Here is a 17,134-nt window from a genome sequence, read left to right on the forward strand (position 1 = left end):
GGGAAGACTCTAGAATAGCCAACACAATAGTGAAAAATGTGAACAAAGTTAAGGGATTTATACTTCCAAATTTTAAGACTCATATTTAACAGTAATCAAGACCATGCAGTATTGGCAGAAGACTACACACACACACACACATCACACACACACACATACACACACAGAATAGAAAACCCATTCACACCAATGTGTCCCACTGATTTTGCCAAAGGTGCAAAAGCAATTCAATGGAGATGAGATAACCTATCAGAATGGCTGGAAAAAAAAATTTAATGAGAACACCAAATGCTGGTGAGGATATGGTGAAACTGGATCACTCATACACTAATTGACTGGTGAAATAGAAAAACTGGTACAGCCACTCTGGTAAACTGTTTCACCATTTCTTTTAAAACTAAAAATGGCCTTGTATAACTCAGCGTTTGTATGTTGGGTATTTATCCCAGAGAAATAAAAACGTATGTTTACACAGAAACTTATTTATGAATGTTCATAGCAGCTTTATTTATAACCAAAAGCTGTAAACTACCCAAAAACCTTCAACAGATGAATGGTTAAACAAATGCGGGTAAACCCATATGGAGGAATACTACTCAGCAATAAAAATAAACCACTGAAATGCACAAGTACTTGAAGGAATGTCAAGGACATTATGTTGAGTGAAAAAAAGCCAATCTCAAAAGTTACATATTTTATTACGCCATTTACGTAACACTGTTGAAATAGTAAACCTAACAGACATGGAGAATGGGTTAGTGGTTGCCAGGGTCAGAGGAAAAGGGGAATGAGGAGTGCTGCTAACGGGTATGGAGTTTCTTTCTGGAGCTACGAACATGTTCTGTAATTAGAGCGGTGATGATTGCACAACTATGTGAATCTACTGGTGTCCGTATCTATGCATTTGTTTGTGTTTTTGGCTTAATACCTTCACCTTTTTCACTCAGTCCCACAGCCCCTCACCCCTCTGACATCCGTCACTCTGTTCTCTATCTATGAGTCCATTTCTATTTTGTTTTTGTTATTTTGTTCATTAGATTCCATATATAAGTGAAATCATATGGTACTTGTCTTTCCCTGACTGTCTTATTTCAGTTAGCATAATACCTCCAGTCCATCCATGCTGTCTCAAAGGGCTACATTTCCTTCTTATTTACAGCCAAGTAGTAGTCAATTATGTAAATGTACCACAGCTTTTTTATCCACTTATCTGCTGATGGGCGCTTGGGCTGCTTCCAGATCTTGGCTATTGTAAATAACATTGCAATGAACATAGGGATGCATATATTCTTTCAAATTAATGTTTCAGGTTTCTTCGGATATATTCCCAGAAGTGGAATCGCTGGGTCATGGGCAGTTCCATTTTTAATTGTTTTAATAACTCCACACTGCTTTCCACAGTGGCTGCACCGAACAGGATTAGAGATAGCAATTTTCAAAATATTTCATCTCTTCTTAAAGCAGGTCCCTTTGTGTGGAATTTTTCAAACTACAAGTCAACTTACTGGTTTCAACCATCATTTTTCTTAGAGTAAATAGAACCAAATAGAACACATCAGTATGCACTGCACAGAGTAAAAGAAAATGTATCTCTTAAAAGTGGTTTAGTCAAGGTGTTAAAGCTACTGCGCCAATGCCTTCTAATAAGCATCAGCCTGATGTGAAGATTATATCATGGCAAGTATAAATAAAACAATTCTAATAAACATCCTAATTCAAGCTTTCACCATTTTACACTGTTGTGCATCTCAATGCACCATTTCCCTTCATCCCCACTTCTTACACTCTTCTGTTCTCTATAGTTAGTTAACTGCAGGATTAGCATACATTATACAACAGAGTGGATTAATGCACAAAAATATGAATGAACTTTCTCCTGAAAGCCTTCAAATTGGGTAACTTATATCTCTTGAGACAGAAAAGGAGATGCCCAAAAGCATGATGGGGACTAAAAACCTTTGAGTCTCCCTCCACTTTAGTACACCCAGGTATTTAAAAGAGAAAGTTAAAGCCCTAGCCGGTTTGGCTCAGTGGATAGAGCGCCAGCCTGTGGACTGAAGGGTCCTGGGTTCGATTCCGGTCAAAGGCACATGCCCGGGTTTGGGGCCTCGATCACTAGTAGGGGGCATGCGGAAGGCAGTGGATCAATGATTCTCATCATTGATGTTTCTATCTCTCTCTCTTCCTTCCTCTCTGGAATCAATAAAAATATATTTAAAAAAAATAAAAGAGAAAGTAAAAAAAAAAAAAAAAGGATATTATTCCTATCAAATGAACCAAATCATTTGAAGATATTTTCTCCCAAAATTTTAACCAGCCATCACTATATCAGATACACATTCTAAAGATTCCGTCTTTAAGTATTTTTTTAGTAAGGTTTTACATTTACTAAAGAGCTAGCCTAGACTGTTTATTATGAAAGATGATGAAAGCATTGTCACCTGAACCATGGAAAATATGGGAATTTACAATTTTGTAAACCCTTTTCTAAATAAGGCCTCTTGTCAGAGTCATGTTGAAAATTAAAGCTCCTAGAACTGGAGAGACAGCTGTGAGAACAGTCATCATAAAAGGCATGCTATTCTCTCCATACAGAGATGGAAATAAAGACACACTGCCATATGCTTGGAGTAAGTATTCAATCAGCCGGATGGTTTTGCAATGAATCATCCCTTTCTCTCCGGTTCACTCCTGTGATCTCCTCTCTCAATAGATGGTAACTCATCCTTCCAGATGCTCCAGCCAAAAACCTTCACATCTTCTCACATCCCATCCCACCACACATCTCTAATTTTGAAATATGTCATATCTGACTGCTTCTCACCCCCGCTACGACTGCGTCTCTCCCCTTGGGTAACCTCTCCTTCCACCTTGAACCCTTACAAAACCATTCTCCACCTAGCAGCCCAAGTTGTCCTGATCTATTTAAAACTCGCCTCTATCCCTGGCAGCCCCCCACCCCTTTCCCTGCTTTATCTGTCCTTCACCACTAGATTATAAACTCCAAAACGCAGGGATTTCTCTCTGTTTTACTGCTTATCTCTAGCATCCAGAACAGTGCCTGACCCATAAGGAGTTCATTATTTGTTGAACAAATTAATCAATCAAGTAGTGGCATATGTTTTCAAGAAAAAAATAATGACCTGCTTGGGACAGAACAAACACAAAAGCAGCCCCGTGTTACGGGCCTTTCCTCACGATTGCCGTGCGTCCTAACATTATTGAACACTTGCTCAGTGTGCCAAGTACTGTCCTGAGCACTTTCTTTACTTGTGCTGCTGTTTTCATCTAATCCTCAGAATAATCTCGTGAGTTAGGTATTATTGATCTTACAAAGCAGTGTAAGAACAGCAATGTACGCAAGTGTAAGACTTAGGTCACAAATTAGTAAGAGGCAGGCTAGGACCTAGAAACCAGAACTACATGATGTGTCAACACCATGCTCTTAACTGGTAGGCAGCTGCCCCTTTAGGTTAAAGCTAACATTTATTAACTGAATACTATGTGTCAGGTTAAATTATTTACTTGAAATGTCTTATTTAACTGTTTTAATTTTTTCAAAAAACCAAGGCCCACGTTTTTAGTTGCCTATCCAACAATTTCCCCTTATTTTTTAACAACAAAACTTTCACCTAAATTTGTGCCCAGCTAAAAAGCTTCATTTCACAGCCCCCCCTTGCAAATGGCCCAATTACACAGTTTTGGCCAATAAAAGAAATGGAAGCCACCAAGTAAAGCTTCCAGGAAAGAAAGTCCTATGAAAGGGTGCCAACTAAGTTGTCACGTGCCTTTGTCCTTTTGCCATATTCTTCCAGCCCGAACACAGGCTCGAGGCTATATAGGTGGAACAATTATCTCGAGAATGAGAGTCATGTGCTAAGTGTAGTGGAGTGAAAACTAGGAGCCTGGGTGTTGGATGGCACCTAGCTGCCACTCCAGTTTTCTTGTTATGTGTAATGGGGGGAAAGTATTTTATTAAGCTACTATTATTTATTTTCCATTACATGTAGCCAAATGCAATCCCTGTTTGATACAAGCCTATGAGGCTGTTGGCACAAAGCTGGCCTTATTAAAAATGTTGCCATAATTAAGTCTCCCAATCACGGGAAAAAAATACACTCACCATTGCTTAAGCATCACTGTTGATAGGGCAAATGTCTTTCGCACTTATGCAGGGGGCTAGAGTGGGATCCTGAAATCTGCATTTGGAAATCACTATGTTAGACATCAAAATGTGTGGCTACTGAACACCTGATCAGAATCCTAACGCAATAATAGGGGTTAGAAAGGAGCTCAAAAACACTGAAAAGATGGATGATTTATAGAGAGACCAATACTAACATTTGTTACAAGTAAATATACTTAAAGAAATTCAAATCTTATAAAAAATGTTTAAGATAATAAAATGCTTTAAAAGGAAGTCCTTTGAATTCTGAATCTGTATGTTTTTATTTTGTTTGAATTAAGAAATTTTCTTTTCTCTATAGGATTTTGCCAGAAAAGGAGAGAACAAAACAGAAATATTAAGAAATATTAACCCCACAAATATAGTACTAAGCAGCACACATGAAAAAAAATTACAGTTCAAATAAATATAATGTGCTTTGGTCAGAAAGACATCATTATACCATCTATAACTATAAAAAGCTAATATGCAAAGTGTCCCCACAGGAGTTAAACTGGGAGACCAGGAGTTCTATCGCTCGCTATGATGTGCGCTGACCACCAGGAGGAGGTGCGGAATGAAGGGAGGCCCCAGCCGGCAGCCAGAAGGCCCCATGGCCAGGCCTAGAGAGCCTATCTGCACACAAATTTCATGCACCAGGCCTCTAGTTTCCTTATAATACAATCCCTTGAAAATAAAAAATTCAAATTAACCTCCCCCTCCCCAAGCTTTATCTTTTCTGGACTCCAAGCATTTGTCTCCTGAAAATAACTGAGTGCAATCTGAAAACAACAAAGAATTTATTTTGAAGACCACAGCTTATTACAAAATCCTGTATTCCAAACATTTCAGTACAGAAGAAACATTAGAATAAGAATACACTGCTTTATTGAGCCTTGCTACTTGTACCAGTACTAGGCTGTAGCTGGAGGAAAATCTTTTTTTTCCTCTCTGTTGGGAAGATGGGTGAGAGTGTGTGAGGAGTGGAGTGGCAGGAACTTACTAATGAGAGGAAGAACATTATAAGAATAGTATATACAAAAGAGAACAAATCCTACTACATCAGAAAGGGTTATCAACAAAATATCTGCTCCTGCCAGATGTTTTCATTGTAAGGCTATTCCTTTAATCTGTCAGACTCTAACCATCACCTTCCAGTTTATATCCAAAAACTAATCAAATACAGATGCAGGAATAAGGACCCTGAAATAGGAAAAGGAGAGTTGGACACCAGTACTGCCTTTGCCATTAATTAGCTCTATGACTCCACACAAGTCATTTTGCCTTTCTATGTCTCAGTGTTTTCATCTGTAAAACAAAATGGTTCACCTTACCTCACACCATACAGACAAATTAATTCAAATGTATCAGAGTCCTAAATCATATAATATGTGATTCTTTGTGTTTGGTTTATTTGGCATGTTTTTTTGAAGTTCATTCATGTTGTAGCCTGTTGCATATATTATATTCCCTTTTTTCCGGACACCACTTGATGAACATCGGGTTTCTGCTTTTTTTTGGTTGTTTTTTATGAGGTTTTTTTGTTTGTTTTTTAAAAATATATTTTATTGATTTTTTACAGAGAGGAAAGGAGAGGGATAGAGAATTAGAAACATGGATGAGAGAGAAACATCGATCAGCTGCCTCCTGCACACTCCCCACTGGGGATGTGCCTGCAACCAAGGTACATACCCTTGACCAGAATCGAACCTGGGACCCTTGAGTCCGCAGGCCAATGCTCTATCCACTGAGCCAAACTGGTTAGGGCTGTTTTTTATGTTTTGATGTTGGATAAGTAAAGATTTCTTAGCTACAACACCAAAAAAGCACAATCGATAAAAGAAAAAAGTGATAAATTAAACTTGTATCAAAATTCAAAACTTTTGCATTTTTTAAATGTTTTTATTGATTAGAGAGAGAGATAAACATCGATGTAAGAGAGAAACAGCAATTGGTTGCCTCCCACACATACCCTGACTGGGTACCGAACCTATAACTCAGGCATGTGACCTAACCAGGAATGAACTGTGACCTCCTGGTTCATAGGTCCTCTCATCCACTGAACAATACTGGCTGGGCAACTTTTGTATTTTAAAAGACGCCATTAAGAAACTGAAAAGAGCCCTGACCGGTTTGGCTCAGTGGATAGAGCATCGGCCTGCGGACTGAAAGGTCCCAGGTTCGATTCCGGTCAAGGGCATGTACCTTGGTTGCGGGCACATCCCCAGTAGGAGGTGTGCAGAAGGCAGCTGATCGATGTTTCTCTCTCATCAATGTTTCTAACTCTCTATCCCTCTCCCTTCCTCTCTGTAAAAAATCAATAAAATATATTTTTAAAAACATCAACTATTTTAAAAAAAAAGAAACTGAAAAGACACATATGTAATGCTTTAAACAATAAAATTTTTAAATTAAAAATAAAAATAAAATAAGTACTCTAAAAAAAAAAAAGAAAGAAAGAAACTGAAAAGACAAGGTACAGACAGGGAGAAAATATTTGAAATCATGTATCAGTTTACGAAGTCCTCAAATCCAGAATGAATACACAAACAAACCCCTATAGCTCAATAAGAACACAACCCAAAGCACAACCCGAAAAGACAAAAGATTTGAATAGATATTTCAGCAAAGAAGATATATGGAAAGCTAATAAACAAGCACATGAAAAGATGCTCAACATCATCAGTCATCAGGGAAATGCAAAAAAACCACAATGAGATTCTACTTCACACCCATTAGAATGGCTACAACCAAAATGACAGACAACAAATGCTGGCAAGGGTATAGAGAAATAGGAACCTTCATACATCACTAATGGGAATGTAAAATGGTACAGTCACTTTACCTTCTGATGCAGCAATTCCACTCAAGAAAAATGAAGTATGTTCACATGAAGTGCTCACAGCCAAAAAACAGAGGCCCAATGTCCAGCAAGTGGTATCCAAAAAAGGAGGGAGGGGAGGGGCATAATATATACTATAAGCTATAACATGAATGAACCTCAAAAAAAAATTATGTCAAATAAAAGAAACCAAACACAAAGAATCACATATTATATGACTATTTTTATATGGAAATCCAGAAAAGGCAAATATAGAGAGACAGAAAGTAGATTTGTGGTTGCCTGAAGCAGGGGGTGGGGACAGGGAGTGACTACAAATGGACATGAGGCATCTTTTTGGAATGATGAAAATGTTCTAAAATTGGATTGTAGTGATGATTGAACAACTCTGTAAATTTACTAAAAACCTATAGAACAATACAGTTAAAACTGGTGGATTTTATGGTATATAACTTATACCTCCATAAAATTGTTTTCAACAATTAAAAATACTATGCTAAATGAAAGAAGCCAAACACAAAAGACCACATGTTATATGATCCCATTTACATGAAACGTCCAAAAAAGGCAAATCTATAGAGACAGAAAGTGGATTTGTGGTTGCCTGGGGCTGGGAATGGGAACAGGGATGAACTGTAACAGGCACAAGGGATCTCAATGAGGTGATGAAAATGTTCTAAAACTGGATTAGGCTGATTGGTACACAACACAGTAAATTTACTAAAAAATCACTGAACTTTATGCTTAAAAATGGGTGAATTTTATGGTATTAAATTATACCTCAGTAAAGTTATTTTAAAAAATAAGGGGGTCAAATCTTAACATTGGCATTCTCAACCTTTTATCCATGGACCACTCTGAATGAGAACAAGACTAACCCTACCCCAGAGGATGGAGACTCCCCTGTCTCCACTCCCGGACACCCTACTGGTCTCCAAATTTCTACTCTGATGCCACCTTAATAGCAAAGGCATTAAGAATGACCACAAGCATCCTCTTCCCCCTAAAAAGATGTCCACCCAAAGGAAAGCAAAAACTCCTCTTCTAAAACCACCACAGGGACGCTTTTCTTAGTTTCAGACACTGCTTTGGGATCTCCCCCTTAGTCCTTTCCTTCAGCATGAAACTCTGTGGGGCCCGGAGCAATCTCTGGAGGCAGAGCCCTGGCTAGCAGCTGTCCTGCGAACCAACCCGCACACGTCAAGACACAGCACGTAAGGAGCACACAGGCCCATGAAGCGGCTTAAGGGAGAAGATGTGATGTCTTTCAGACAAAACTGAGCCCAGATTTGTTTTGAAACAAGAGGCAAGCGGAAAAGAGAAACATGACCGAGTTTCTCTAAAACGCAGATACAGTACAATAAACACTCACACCCCCATGACAGCTAGTGAGCGTCCAGCCCGTCTCTGCGATAGAACTAATTTTAGGACAGGATGCTGATGTAGCAACGGAGACAACCTCCTTCCTTCAACAAACAGGGGTCTGCCCGTGTCCGCTGGACGGGGCTTCTGTTTAAGGACACCCACCCCTTTTTTCATCTCTAAAGTCACAGGAGTATTGTTTTCCAACAAACACCTCCCCCATCATCCCCCATCACACGTGCCTCTCGGAGAATGACAATCTCCGCGCAAGTTCTGTGCTCTGCCAACGGGTATTCCTGGACCCCTTTCAAATCCACTCCACACACAGCAGCCAGGCCCACTCGATGCCATGTCCCCGCCTGAAGCTCTCCAGTAACACTTCAAATTCCAAAATCCTTACCAGGGCGGCGAAGGTCCCGCCTCTCCCTTTCCTTTCTTTCTGCCCCTGGGCTCCTGACACACATCAAGCTGGCCCCCTCCTCGGAACCTCTGCCGTTTCTCCTCCCTCGGCAGGGACCATCTCCCCTAGGCTCTTCAGCCTCCTCCTCATCCTTCCGTGCTCAGCTTCAACGCCGCAGAAAAAGACTTTTTTTCCTTGAAATCGCCCTCAGGAGGTCTCCAGGTCACTCCTTATCAGAACATCTCATTTCCCAGCACTTGCCAAAAGCCTGTAATTGTTTTCATTTGTCTACTTATTTCACGTCTGTCTCCCCCGACAGAGAGTCGGTCCCGAGCGGTAGGAAGTTGTGTCCACGTTGCTCAGAACGGTACCTGCAGCTTCCTCTCGAGGGGATCCCCACCCAGCTCCACCCCAGCGATGCCCGGCATCTCGGGGGCATTTCCCCCGAGGCCGGAATGAACTAAAGCACCCGATCCCACAATCCCCCACGGAGGTAGGTGGCTGTGTCTCGACTCCAACACCCCATTTCTTTGCGCAGCCTTGACAAGCCTGCACTTTTCTTCCTCCCCAGGAGACATCTGTCGCTCAGGTTCAAACATCTATCACTGCGTCCGTCTATGCGGAGCCCCTCCAACCCACCCAACCCCGCCCCACCCCGCCCCACGGGCGCGTCACTCAATATCCCCTACCGCGCGGCACAAACCCGGAGCCTCACCCGCGCGCCCCACCAACCCGGGGGCCCCACGAGCGCCCATTCATATCTGTGCGTCCTGCGCTGCCGAGCTCCCGCTAGTGCCCAGGATCCCGCGGGTCTCCACGATCCCGCGTGTCACCCGCTGCCCAGAGCGGTGCCTCCCCACTCAGGGGCGCCAGCTCTCACCGATCACCTCCTGCAGCTCGTAATCGTCCCTGTTGATGGACCAGGGCAGGGCGCTCGAGTCCTCGGACATGACGGCAGCTGAGCTCTCGGTCCTCCCTCCAACTCGCTGACCTCTCTCCTTTCCTCGCCGCGCCTCTCCCCACCCCCAACCGCTGCCGCCGCGACCCCACCAATCTCCTCGAGAACAACCAGGTCCGCAGGGCGCCTGGGTGCGGGGTCACCGCGCGGCGGAGCGGCGGGGGCTCGAAGCTCCGGCGGATCTCGCCTCCTGCTCCTCTGCGTCCGGCACTCCCCGGCCCGGTCCAAGTCCCGTCCTCGGCCTCCGCTGCAGCAGCGACTGGAGCTTCGCCTGGGCCCGGCCCCTCTGTCCCGCCCTCCACCCCGGCCCCACGCACGGGCCAAACTTTCCCTTCACCTGCCGACACGCAGCGCGCTGACGTCACCGCGCCGGTCACGCCCCGCCTCGGCCCCGCCCCCTTCCGCCATATCAAGTGCGGCTGAATTAGCAGGGAGCAAGCAAGTAGCCCGAGAAGGTGCAAGTTGACAGTGAAAAGGCAGGGGTGCTTAGGCAGGAGTCCAGCGAGGACATCGGAGAGCCAGAGAAGGCCCTCAAGTAGCACAGACGAGGTGGCCACACTAAGCATGGCGGCCAAAGGCGGCCAAGGGGAGGGGCGGAGCCACTTCTGGCGGCGGGGGGCACGTTGCCGTCTCCGTGGTCGCATTCATTGGTTTGTTTGAGAAGGAATCAGAAAGGCGATAGGCGTGTGTGGACATCAGTCATATGCTAGTCCCGCCCCCGTGCCCTCAGCGCGCTTCTCTGCGCCAGGGGCCCCAGTCCCTCGATATCGCTAGTAAGTACTCCGCTCGCGGCCCGTCTCCGAGCGACGTCACGGCGTCACCGTCACACCCTCGAGACGTGCAAACGGTTCCGCTGGGTGTGGAGAAGCCCGAGGGAGCAGCAGGGTGGGGTGGCCTCGGGCGCTGGAAGACCGCCAACTAGGATAAAGGCCCGGGCCACGTACGGAGTGGAACTGGAAGCTTGTCCCATGACGACACTTTTTTCCAGGAGGAAGTTCTCTCCGCGTTAACCCGTCGCGGTTCTCTCGGCCACCTAATTGGGCCGGGAGCGAGTTCTCTCCATTCTCAACTTTGGGTCTGGAGTTCAAAAAAGCATCTGACTTGGGGGGCTTCTGAAAGTTGGGGTTCACCCCCTTAAGCATCCTGGGCCATGAAACAAGTGAGATTTGGCCCGTTTTTCCAGGGCTTTGCCTTTGGTGTGACCTCACTGAACTTGTTTTCTCGGGTTGACCGCTTAGGCCATTGGGGAAATTCACAAGGTGAAAATTAAACGCGCTTGGTAAAATGGAAAAGAAGGTATCAACCCCAGGCTGGCATGGACCTATGAACCAGGAGCTCACGGTTCGATTCCCGGCCAGGACACCTGCCCGGGCTGCGGGCTGGATCCCGTGTGGGGCGTGCTGGACGCAGCCGATCAATGATTTCTCATCATTGATGTTTCTCTCTCTCCCTCTCCCTTCCTCTCTGAAGTCAAGAAAAACCTATTTTCAAAGGTATCAACATGGATTGGGCTCGGTGCAAAACTGTTCTCAGCGGAACATGTTTCAGACCAATTGTAGTCCTTAGGGAAGCCCTTCGCCGGGCGCTGGAAGCCCTGCGCCGGGTCTGGGGTCTGCGGGGGCAGGCAGGTCGCTGACCCGAAACCGCTAGGAACTGTGGGAACGGAGCTGGTAGCAGGTTTCTGATTGGTTGGTGAAACCGGAGAACGGCTTATGGAGGAGGTGGCATTTGCACCAGACCCTGCAAAGATAACACCATTCCACCAGGTGGAAAATGAGAGTTTAGAAGATTGCAGTCCCGGCGAAGGTGCCCGAGTTGCCAGGTCTGAAAGCAAGGCAGAAGCCTTGCTGTAGAAACAGGTGTCAGCCATTGCTTACCAACACCTTTTCTACTGTCATGCGTTTAGGGAGTTTGGAGAAAAACGTGGAAGGAGCCAGCCACACATACACAATTTTAAACAGGGTATAAAGGGGTTTTAGACACATCAAAGTTACTAATAATCTCATTCTAGTTAGGCTGCTGATCCTTATATATGGCTCCCTCAGTAATCTTTCGGGAAAGGGGGGAAAGAGAAGCTAGCGTGGTTCTGGAACCCTGGTCCTAATATTAAAATACCTCCAAATCTTGCCCTGGCCAGTCGCTCATGGTTAGAGCATCGTCCCGTGCACCAAAGGGTCGCAGGTTTGATTCCAAGTCAAGGGCACATATCTTGGTTGCAGGCACAGTAGGGGCACGTGTGGGAGGCAACCAATCTGTGTGTCTCTCTCACATTGATCTCTCTCACATTGATTGATCTTTCTCTCTCTCTCTCTCTCCCCACCGCCCTCCACCTTCCAACCCCCTCTCTTCCACTCTATCTACAAGCAATGAGAAAATATTCCCGGGTGAGAATTTAAAAAAACAAACACCACCAAATCTTATCTAGGTTTCTTCAGAGTAGGTTTATTTTCCTTGGGAGAGAGACCTTGTTTTTCCACATTTTCAAAGGAGTCCTTGTCTTCGTTGGGGTTCCTCCCAAAATCCGGCTCGGAACCAGGACTGAGATACCAATAATGGATCTAGGAGGTGACTCCCAGAGGCACTCGGAAGGAGTGAGACAGGAGAGGAAGGAGTGTCCTTAAAGGGCACATTGGTGAGGGCTTATCGTGTGGGCTCAGCCCTGCTGTGAATTGTCTGAGAAACTGAACACACGTCAGAACTGCCCACTGACAGGCAAGAAAGCTGAGGCACTTGCCCACCAACTCCTCTCCCTCTTTAGCATGTTCATGCTCCTGCACCTCTGCCCCGCTCCCAGCTGGGGAAAGCACACTTCTGAGTCAGAGAAGGCACTTAGGCAAGAGCCATAGGCAGTCCTCCTCACGTACCAGAACGCTCTGAAAGCAAACTTCAGAACAGGAGGCCCAAGGACGTGAGCAGCATAGACAGCATCTACTACAATGTGTAAACCAGGAGAGAGTATAGTCATGCTTCCCTTTGTTGCCTTTAAGCAACTTACCTGTACTGTGCTTTGCTTTTGGCACCTGGGGGGGGGGGGGGGGGGGAAGACTAGTGAGGCCTTGAAGTGGTAATTACAGTTGTAATCATTCAAGTTTTATAGGCTCCATCAATGAAAGTTTTGAAGTCTGGAAATTAATATGCACCCCATGAGAAACCTGAATATAAAGAAAAGCAAAATGCGCCCTGATCGGTTTGGCTCAGTGGATAGAGCGTCGGCCTACGGACTGAGGGGTCCCAGGTTCGATTCCAGTCAAGGGCATGTACCTTGGTTGCGGGCACATCCCCAGTAGGGGGTGTGCAGGAGGCAGCTGATCGATGTTTCTCTCTCATCGATGTTTCTAATTCTCTATCCCTCTCTCTTCCTCTCTGTAAAAAATCAATAAAATATAGAAAAAAAAAAAAAAAAAAAGAAAAGCCAAATGTGATGTCTCTGTCATAAGCTGATTTTCTCAGCAGTTCCATGTCAGTGCCAGGACCACTGTAGACTGCTAGAATCTGTTCCCCCCATCTATCCCTTATCACGTGTCACATGGAATGTAATGTCATCTCTTGTCATGACGACACCCATGCCTCACCTAGGTGTGCTTCCTGCCTTGTGCCAGGCACATATGATTAAATAGATGGAGTGTGAAAGTAGAGGTGATGTGAACAAGCTAGGAGTCTGGGGGCCTGGTGAAAAGCTGATACCTTGAGGCCCAGGAAATGAATGTCCCAAGTGACAGATGCTCAGAGCCTATAAGAAACAAGTGGGTGCACAGGTTATTGTAGGAAAGTGTTTTGAACCAGAGAGTAGCTTCAGGTTCACCAAGCCTGGCACCAGGCCAACTTGATGAGCTCAAGCTAAGTGAGCAAGCAATTAAGGTAAACAAGCCAGTTGTAGATAAATTATATTTTCTGCATTATTTGGCTACCATAACAAATTACCATAGACTGGGTGGCTTAAACCACAAACATTTTTTTTCTCACAGTTCTGGAGTCTGGGAAGTCTAAATATCTAGCTGCTGGCAGATCTGGCTTATAGACAGTTGTTTTCTCATTACATTCTCATATGGCAGAGGGCTGGAGTAGGCTCTGTGTTTCTGCATATAAGGGCACTAATCCCATTCATGAGGGCTCCACCCTTATGGCCTAATTACCTCCCAAAGCCCCATCTACCAATATCACATTGGGGGATGAGGGTTAGAATTTCAATACATGAATTTGTGGGGGACACAAACATCTATATATATAAAAGGCTAATATGCAGAGCGTCCCCTCAGGGGGTCGGCTGGGAGACCAAGAGTTCGATCACTCGCTATTATGTGCACTGACCACCAGGGGGTGGCGCAGAATACAGGAAGGCCCCGGCTGGCAGCCGGAAGGCCCCGGTCGGCCCTGATTGCCAGCCAGGCCTAGGGACCCTACCCGTGCACAACTTTCGTGCACCGGGCCTCTAGTTAGTCTATAACATACATATATGTAAATTTGTAAAACAGGTCTGGGAGACCCATGGAAGTGTAGTACACATTTGCTTTATGTGTATTGTTTGAACTATAAGGAGAGAGTATTCCAATACTGTATAACACTAACAATATGAATTCTTTAAAGCAATTCAATAAGATCAATTCCATAAAAATATTTTGGGGGCCCATAAACATAAACTCCAGCTGCATTAATAATCAAAGAAATGCAAATTCAAACTAAAATGCAATCCCATTTTACTCTCACCAGATAGAGCAAAATGCAAAAGCCAGAGAATACTAAGTGTTGGCCAAGATGAAGAACAACAAAAACTGTGGTCCTCTAGTTGGAATGTCAGTTGATGCAACCTCCTTGGAAAGCATGTTGGTATTACCTAGAAAACAGGACCTGTGCTTCCCCCATAGCCTGGCACTTCCACTCCTTCATATACTAGTATGCCCTAAACAAACTCTTGTTCATATACTCCACGTAATATATACAAGAATACCTATATCAGCATGTTCTGTGATAGCTAAATAAAGGAAATCACCCAAACAGAATGTAAAAATATTCATACAATGGATACTAAACAACAGTGGAAATGTATTTACTATAATTGCATTAAAAAACTCAGCTGAACCTCAAAACAATGCTCGTCAAACCAAAGTAACAGAATGCATACAGTATGATTGCATTCACAAAAAGGTCAAAAATAGTCACAATTGAACTTCTCTGTTTTAAAAACTTAAGAAGAGCAAGGAAACAAAGACATTTAGTTTGGCAGTTAGCTCTAGGGGAAAGGAAAGGGATGCAACTAGGGTAGGACACAACGAAGACTTACAAGATTCAGGTAATATTCTAGTTTTTAACCTGATGATGGGTACATAAGTGCTCAACTATTCATATATGTTTATGTGCTCTGTTAAAGTATATTTCATAATTTAAATTGTGGTTTCTCATGTCTCGGGCAATAAATGCGGTTTTTACTTCCCTTCTTTCAAACTGAGGGGACGCCAACCCTCTCTTCCACCTGCTTTCACTGGGCCTCCCCTCGCCCCACTGTTCAGGCCCTTCCTCCTTCCAGGAATCCTCTTCTCTTCTGCTGCACCTGCCCAAGTCTTACTGGCTCCGCCGGGTTGGGTTCAGCTGATGGGTCACCCGCCCCTCCCCCTCCCTCGAAGGCTTTTTCTGAGATTGCTCCAGCCCTGAGGGAAGTCATGTACCCTTACCGCCTCATTTCGGGGCACGTAGCCTGTGCTGCCATGTACCCACAGTCTTCTCTTTCTGTGAATATTCTGCATTTCAAATTAGGTTGTGGGTCACCCATGAGGCCGGGGGGATACCCTATCGCTAGAAAGGGAGTAAAGGATTTTTGTGGAGTTTGGGGTTTGGTATTTTTCTGCCCAACATAAACCTTGCCAGCATGATGACGGTCAAAAATTTATGAGGAGCTACATTTCTCTACTTTTTAGGAAAAGTTGCAAAAATGTATACACCATTTAATTCTCAACCTTAGGCAGGAGTGTCAGAGTCTCTGAGGCAGGGGTGTGATTTATAAAAACACTCAAAGACAACAGCTATCTCACTAGTACGCTCAGGAACTAAATATTCCTATTTATCGTCTGATAACTTGGTATCCCTCACTCTCTAAACTCACTCTGAACTGAATCAATTTGGACAGCATGGAATTTAATACCTAGTTTCATAATGTAAATTCAGATTAAAAGCCCGATAAAATCTTCATAGCAGACATAAGTGCCTGTAGTGGGCCAGGCAATGTGCTAATATCAATACCTCATGTAGCACTGGCTGGTGTCGCTCAGTGGTCAGAGTGTCGGTCCACTCAAGGGTCTCGGGGTTCAATTTCTGGTCAAGGGCATATACCTGGGTTTCAGACTCGTTCCCCGGCCCCAGTTGGGGTGCATGTAGGAGGCAGCCAATCCATGTGTCTCTCTCTCATCAATATATCTCTTCCCTCTCTCTCTCCCACCCCCCTCCCTTCCACTCTCTCTAAAAATTCCATTGAAAAACTATCTTCCGGTGAGGATTAACACCAACAAAACAAAACAAAATCCTCATGTAGTCAGTGAAATAGCCTTGTGAGATTTTTATGCCAGTTTTACAGATGAGGAAACCAATTCGAAAGGTTAAGAAACTTGCCTCAAAAAAAACAAGATGCCCTGGTCAGGTGGCTCAGTTGGCTGGATACACCAAAAGGTAGCAGGTTCGATTCCCAGTCAGGGCACATACCCCAGGTCACGGGTTTGATCCCTGCTCAGGGTTCGTGTGGGAGGCAACCAATCAATATTTCTCTCTCACATTGATATTACTCTCTCTCCCTTTCTCTCTCTCAAATCAATTTAAGAGAGAGAGAGAGACTTGCCTCCAGAAATTCCTGGAAATGCTTAGCACAGTACCTGGCTTGTGGTAAGTGTTCAGTAACTGACAGCTGTTATTTATTAGTTGGTGGAACAGAGCATTCCTAAAGCATTATGGGAATGGAGGTTGAGCAGCAGTGCCCGACGTGTGTCTGACTCAGGTCCGCTTATTCAGGAAAAGCAGGTCTCAACCACCACCTGCATGATGCAGTTCACAGCATCCCGCGAAGGAAATTAGGCTTTCTCTTTGATTCTCAGCGGAGTGTGAAGCCTCGTTTGCCTTTAGCACCCAACGTGATCAAGTGAATTTGGGTTTCAGGTCTACCAAAACTAGAGAGGCCCTTGACTGCCTGGGCATTGAGTTGGAAATTTCAGGACACCAAGAAATGAGGACAATCAAATGCCCTACGAAATGCAGTGCACAGACATTTGTGAACGATTCTCCACGTGCACAGCTGTGAGCAGTCTGTCTAAGGCAGCCGTGGGCAAACTACGGCCCGCGGGCCAGATCCGGCCCGTTTGAAATGAATAAAACTAAAAAAAAAAAAGACCGTGCCCTTTTATGTAATGATGTTTACTTTGAATTTATATT

The 17,134-nt window shown here is 44.5% G+C and overlaps 1 protein-coding gene across 1 annotated transcript in view; it reads right to left on the reverse strand.

Annotated features, from left to right (window-relative positions):
- The window catches only part of OXSR1 (oxidative stress responsive 1), a 69,465-nt gene extending 59,391 nt beyond the window's left edge, over positions 1 to 10,074 (reverse strand). Inside the window, exon 1 of the mRNA XM_005882628.2 lies at positions 9,650 to 10,074. Within this exon, the coding sequence (XP_005882690.1) occupies positions 9,650 to 9,719 (70 nt within the window). The 5' untranslated portion in view covers positions 9,720 to 10,074. The remainder of the gene's footprint in view (positions 1 to 9,649) is intronic.
- Between the last annotated feature and the right edge of the window lie 7,060 nt (positions 10,075 to 17,134).

This window comes from Myotis brandtii, unplaced genomic scaffold, assembly GCF_000412655.1.
Source record: "Myotis brandtii unplaced genomic scaffold, ASM41265v1 scaffold731, whole genome shotgun sequence".
Taxonomy (NCBI): domain Eukaryota; kingdom Metazoa; phylum Chordata; class Mammalia; order Chiroptera; family Vespertilionidae; genus Myotis; species Myotis brandtii.